This window comes from Petaurus breviceps, unplaced genomic scaffold, assembly GCF_028583685.1.
Source record: "Petaurus breviceps papuanus isolate PSGF00001 unplaced genomic scaffold, PetGlider_PUasm1.0 90451, whole genome shotgun sequence".
NCBI lineage: Eukaryota > Metazoa > Chordata > Mammalia > Diprotodontia > Petauridae > Petaurus > Petaurus breviceps.
In genome coordinates, this window is record NW_027187258.1 from 1787694 (window position 1) to 1794778 (window position 7085).

A 7085-nucleotide genomic window follows, 5' to 3' on the forward strand; every position below is an offset into this window, starting at 1 on the left:
AGAGAAAGAAAGAAGGAAGGAAGGAAAGAAAGAAGGAGAGAGAGAAAAAGAAAGGAAGGAAGAAAGAAAGAAGGAAAGAAAGAGAGAGAGAAAGGAAGGAAAGAAGAAAGAAAGAAGGAAGGAAAGAGAGAGAGAAAGAAAGAAAGAAAGAAAGTAAGTTGGAGAGGAGAGCAGGCAAATGAGAAATGTGCTCGGCTGATGAACTGAGCAGCCCTGATCGTAAGCCCGATTTGTTTATGGGCCTAGCAAGCTGGCAAAGCTGCGCAGACCTTCCCAAATCCTCTGCTGGCCCAAAGCACAGAGGCCTTCCTGGGGTTTGCTCACACCATTGTAGGGTCAGTTCATTTAGTAACATTTCCTAAGCTGTTGCATGATGGTAGGCACAAAAGCAGACAGTGTGCTGTGAGAGGGAATGAGGGAGGGGGAAATCAGCATCTGGCTCAGCTGATCCTGCCAACAGAACCTTTGCTTAATCACTTTTGAAAATACAACAAGATGTTTGCATGTCCTTACTTTATCAGTTACGACACTGACCCAGTTCCTGCTGCTTTCTCTTTAGCTGCCATGAAATTCCTGGATCTCGAGGTGCCTTTAGATTTCTTTTTGACCACTGCTAAGTTGCTTGTGGAGTATGGAAGGTATGGGCATGTTGCCTTTTCTTTCTCTAAGTGCTAGTCATATTATGAGATATCTATCCACACAAGAGAATGCCACATTGTTTGATATTGAATATACAGTTTGTAAAGGCTGCTATCCAGGAAAGAGGCCATGGAGGCCTCCCCATCTCCTCATTGGCTAATGGAACCTGCTCAGTTACAAGGGAAAGCTTGATACCCAGCTTGAAATGATTCAGTAAGCATCAAAGATCCGAGTGATGGAAGAGAAAAGGCCAAATGTCTGAAAGCTGCAATGCCGAGTCTCCCTGTCCTCGGGCCTGTTCTGGGAGCAATGCCTGCCTCTAACTTCCATGGTCAGTCTGGGGAACCAGCTTCCTAAGGTGTGGGGTGATGAATAACAGAAGGGCCTTTCGAGCATGGACAGGTATGTAATGGCTATTTCCTGGCTGCCTGCTGCCTTTTTGTGGGCTGATGAACTAGGCCTGGGGGGTAAGAATAAAGGCTTCAACAGAGGAACTTGGGCTCCTGTAAATTTTGGCGGAAGGGAGATCCTGTGCTTATAAGGAGTCAAATCTCCATTTATGTTCCTTAGCAGCATTGAAGGGCTGTGTTTCAGGGGATAGCCAGGCTCCTCCACCCCGCCCCTGGTTAAAAATGCTGATAAGAAAAGCAATTTTGTGCTAGAATCAGAATTCAAAAATAGGTGGGAAAATAGTAGTAACCAAAGAAGATCAAGAGAACAAATTTGAACATTTGATAGTGGAATGCGGGCTCAGTGAAGAAGCATTTATTAATCACCTCTTATGTACCAGGCACCATACTAAGTGCTTTACATGTCTCATCTGGCTTGATCTTCATAAAAACCCTGCGAGGCCGAGGTGCTGCTCAGTTGGGTTTCAACTCTCCCTGACCCCATTTGGGGTTTTCCTGGCAAAGATACTGCAGTGCTTTGCCATTTCCTTCTCCAGCCCATTTGACAGATGAGGAAACTGAGGCAAACAGGGTGAGGTGACTTGCCCAGGGCCACCCAGCTAGTATCTGAGGTGGATTTGAATTTAGGTCTTCCTGACTCCAGGTCTTGTACTCTATCCACTGTAGTGCCCCCTCCCCCTCCCCCCCAGTGGCATCTATTAATAGTATTAATACTCTATTGCCCAGCCAGGGCTAGAAAAGAGTGCTGGCTCTGCAGCTCTGCAGTCTTGGCTCTCTTACCTGGAGTTTGTGTGGCCTTGGGTAAGTCACTTCTCCTACTGCACATTCTCTCCAATGAATGCTTCGAATGGCAGTGTAGCTTCAGTTAAGGGTGTTGTATAGCCGAAATGATCATTGATGTTTAAAATAAACATACTCCAGGTTTAGGCATTGGGATTCTTTAGCCTGAATTGAGCTGGCCTGGACTAAACTTTTCCTTTGCATATGCTCTGGACCTGAGCTAGACTAAGTGTAGGGCAAAGACTAGCCCTTCCCACAGGCCCACCTGTTTTACATTGCCACTAGGGAGGGAAAGGAAGGCCAAAGACCAGGCCAAGGATATGATATGTGCCTTCCAAGGCTGGGTGGGTTGAGGCTGATTGCTTCTCGGAGTACAATCCCCGTAGCAACCACCAGATGGTGCTCTAAGCCCTGTCCTCTTCCTCCCAGTCTACATTTGAAGTCCCTTTGCACATATATACTTATACCTGGAGTCCAATGAAGATCCTAATTTCACCCCTAACTTCCTGTGGCCCCAAAGGAGTGCTTGTGCAAATGGGGAATAAATGTACTAAGACCCAAACTAAATGAATAGTGTCCATTGCTGTCAGGGTCAGAAAGCTCCATGCTTTCTGGAATGCCCAAATGTGCTTCCCCTTTCTGGGTCTCATCAGGGAAAGGACAGGCTTGTTTCATGGTGGTCACTCATGGCTGGCCAAATGAAAGCTCTCTGCCTCTGGCCCCTTTTCTAGACTTTAGCAGGCAGGTCCTCAGTCCTCTCAGTTGTGTTCTCTATCTGATTTCTTAGAGGTTTCTTTGGCGCCACTAAGTTTCACCCTGGGGGTTGGGAATGGGGTGTCCCTAGACATGCCACAAGGGTCATCACCTCCAGGTCAGGCTATAAGTGTATTGTCCCTATTATGGCCTAGGTAAAGCATAGAAAAAACCTGTCTTTGTTTTAAGATGTAGCTGCATGTCCTGGACAATTCAGCTCCTGGTCCATTCATTTCCTGTCCTTGTCTGGGGCCTAAAAAATCCAGAATATTGCAGGGCCTAATATGGTTCAAATATGGACCCCGCAAATAAGTAAATAAATAACATGAACATAATTGTTGGAGAGTTTCTTCATCCAATTAGGGGAACAAGTTAAGCTCATGGAGCTGCCTCTTTGTGTGTGAACAGCGAATGTCCCCAACAAGGCTCATTGTAATTGTAATTAGTTACCAATGATCCATTTCTGTGAGTTAAAGTGGATCTGGCAGGATCTTCTATTTGGCAGCTCTGTTAACCATTAGTTTGTGCTCCTGGTGAGGTAACTCTAACCCAAATTTGTTTAATGTTGAATCTGACATCATCAGTAGAACTGGGTTCTGACAGTTAATAAGTGAAGTATTGCAGAGGCCCTACAGTGCCGACTTTTGGAAGCCATTCTACAGTGGTATGGCTGCTCACAACAGAGTGGATTCCTTCTCCATTAAAGGCTGAATCATTGGTTTGTGATCCTCTGGACAAGCTCATCTGAATAGAGTATGAACAGCATGAACGTTTCAGGGCAAGGGTTAGTGGAATTCATTACCATTTATGTGTCCCTGAGAAATGTGCTCCATTGTAGGACAACTGGGGCAGAGACTGTTGGCTGGAGCTTTGGCTTCAGAGATCGTCAGTCTGTGAGCATTTATCAAACACGATGTGCCTATGAGGACAGTCCCTGCTCTCAAGGAGGTCACAGTCTAATGGGGGAGACAACATGAAAACAAATGTGGATGATCTAGAGGCAGGAGGAATTGGAAATAATTAACAAAGGGAAGGTACTAGAGTGCCCTACAAGGATTGGGAAAGGTTTTCTGTAAAAGGTGAGGTTTTAGTTATGACTTGAAGGACCCAGGAGCTAGAGATAAGGAAGGGGGAAATGTCTAAATTCCAAGGCTACCATGAGCTTCAGGATGAAGAGGTTTCTGGGGTGTGGTAGGAAAAGGCCAGAGTGCAGCTAGAGAGGAATGATATGCTGCTGCTGGTGATTGGGTTTACTATATATTCATTTAACTATGAGATCCTTGTCTAGTGACTTAATGGACATGCTGCTGGAGGGACTGAATGATATCAAAGCTGACATGCTGGCGATAAATTAAGTCAGAATTCAACAGGAAATTGCACCTAAATGGAAAGATGGCTCCCAGGTGTTTCTTGGAGAGAGAAATAAAGGAGCTGGCAGAGCTGGTTTTATTGTGCATTCAGAAACAACAAGAAAAATAATTTCATGGGACACTTGGTCATCTCTAATCGTAGCGTTTATGATGAGTGTTCACAGCCTCTGTTGTAAAAGATGAAAATGGAGATGTTCTACAAAGTATTCCGATAGGCCTTCCAACTAAACTAACATATACTTTATTTTTTAATGTGTAATATTCATTGAGCAAATATTTGACTTTCTCTCCTGCTTTTCCTCTCCATTAGAAAACAGAAAAACAAAAGCCTTGTAACAGGCAAAACAAATTCCTGCATTAGCCGCATTAAAAAATGCAAGTCTCATTCTGTATCTTGAGTCTATCAGCCCTCCTTCAAAAAATGGGAAGCAGGTTTCATTATGAACCCTCTAGAATTATAATTGTTTGTTGCTTTGATCCAAGTTCCTGTATCTTTCTAAGTTGCTTGTGTTTATAATGTTGTTATTGTATAAGCTCTTTTGGTTCTGCTCATTTCACTCTGTGTCACTTCCTGCAAGTCTTCTGAAGTTTTTATAAAACTTTCCCTTTCATCATTTCTTATAGCATAACAATATTTCATTACATTCATATACAATTATTTGTTCAACCATTACTCAATTGGTGGGCAATCCCTTAACACCCAGTTCTTTGCTGGAGAATATGAACTTGTCGTTATGAAGAGTTTTCTTGCCTTTTTTATTTGTATTTTTTTATTTTTTGCTTTTTTTTGGAGGGGGGCAGGGCAATTGGGGTTACATGACTTGCCCAAAGTCACTCACCTACTAAGTGTGTTAAGTATCTGAGGCTGGATTTGAACTCAGGTCCTCCTGACTCCAGGGCCAGTGCTCTATTCACTGTGCCACCTAGCCACCTGCTTCTCAGATTTTTCACATACATCATTTCTTATAGCCCATTCATAAAGCACCATTTGTGTAGCCCTTTTTCAGTCAATAGATAACTACTTTGTTTCTAGTTTTTTGCCACCACAAAAAGTGCATTACTTTGTACTTGAACACTTGGTACTTTCATTGAAAAGGTGAACATAGGAAAAGATGACAAAAATGTCCTGGAGACTGTGGCTCAGGAGTAAGAAATGAAAGAGTTTGATGGTTTACAGATCATACTCATACTGCAAGAAGAGAGTCTAGAGGCAGTGGAACAAGGATGAAGCCAAAGACAGTATAACAGAGAGGTCAGCGGTGTGGGGGTCATTGCCAAGTGACTATTGACCTGCAAAACTAAAGATCCAATTCCATAGCAAATGAGAAGGCTATAAGTGAGAAAAACAACTCCAACCTGCACTTATGGGGAAAAAAAGGATGAAAAATTGATTGGAGCTCAAAGAACTTGATCCTAAAGAATTGGTCTATCAAAGAACAAATCATAAAGATGATAGAATTACATCACAGAAGTGAGAATCACGAGATAACATATCAAAGCATGGACTGCAGGTAAGTGGTCGTTAGGGGCATATGGATGCCTCCAGATGCTTTCAGCAACAGACAAAAAGAATAAACCAATGAATTTTACATGCAACTAAAAAAAATAGATAAGCAACAAATCAACACCTTCCCAACTAAACACCAAAGTAGAAATTTTGAAAATCAAAGAAGAAATGGACAGAAAGCACAAAACCCATTGAATTAATAAATAAAATCAGAATTTAAACTAATAACATAAATTAAGTAATCTGATTTTAAGAGAGGAAAAGCAACTTATTCATATAAAAAAGTGAAAAGAGAATTAACAAATGAAGAGGCTATAAAGGAAACTCAGAAATTATTTTGTCTAATTATATCAACAAAAGTGATAATAGATGAATGCCTAGGTTAGCAGAAGAGGAAACTGAATAAGTCATCAAAGGGAAAAACAACGCAAAACTAGGACAGTGAATTCTAGAACATGACGTCCCTTATAAAAATGAGGAAAAATAACAGACTTTTCCAAATTCTTTTTGATAAAAATCTGGTCTTCATACCTGAACCCAGGGAGACAAAGCAGAGAATATCCCTAATGAACATGGATGCAAAATATGAAATGAAATATTTGTAAATAGGCTACAACAGCATTTTAAAATTATTATTCACAATGAACAGGTTAGATTTATACCAGGAATGGTAGTAAAATATGAGAAAAGCTAAAAATATAATAGACCATATTAATAGCAAAAATAATAAAACCCACATGATTATGTCAGTAGATGCAAAAAAATATCTTGACAAAATCTAAGACCCATCTCTGCTTTAAAAAGAATCCTAGAAGATAGGGGAATAAATGAGCTCTACCTTAACATAATAGGTAATATCTATAAAAAATCAAGATATGGTGGGGGATATAAAGGATGGAGGCTTTTTCAGGAACATCAAGGCTAAAGCAAGTATACACATTATCACTGCTGTGGTTTCACGTCATGCCAACAATGCTTAGAGCAATAAGACAAGAAAAATTCAAGGGAATAAAACATAGACAAAGGGGAAGCAAAAGAATTCCTTTTTATAATGATGGTGTATCTAGAGAACCCTAAAGAGGCAGCTAAAAATTAATTGAAGCAACAAATTTAAAGTTGCAAGACATAAAATAGATCTACATAAATCAATAGTGTTTCTGTGTATTACAAACAGAACCCAGTGGGAAGAGAAAAAAATTCCACTAAAAATAACTGTAGAATTTAGAAAATACTTGGGTAGTTTATCTAATGAGACACGTATGGTAACTATGAGAATGCAACTACAAAACACTCTCTTTTTTTTGAACTTTCAAATGCTTTGTTACCTTCTGATTTACATCATTCGTTTCTGACAGATTTTGAGTTACAAATTTTCTCCCTGTTTTTCTCCTACCGACCGCCCCAAAATAGCAGTCCCACAGGATATCCCCTCCTCCAATCTGCTCTCTCCCATATTTTCTCCCATACCCCTTTCGACTTTTCCAGTGGATTTCTATGCCTCAGTGTCTGTATATCTTATTTCCCAATTACATGTGAAATAGTATTAATAATAGTGCACATATATGTATATGTATATGTGTATATATATATATATATATATATATATATATATATATATATATATAT

At 40.5% G+C, this 7085-nt stretch overlaps 1 protein-coding gene across 1 annotated transcript in view; it reads left to right on the plus strand.

The window, feature by feature from the left end:
- Nucleotides 1-7085, plus strand: part of TEX11 (testis expressed 11) — a 215916-nt gene that overhangs the window by 138762 nt on the left and 70069 nt on the right. Inside the window, 1 exon segment of the mRNA XM_069062473.1 lies at nt 560-638. Coding sequence (XP_068918574.1) covers nt 560-638 — 79 coding nt within the window.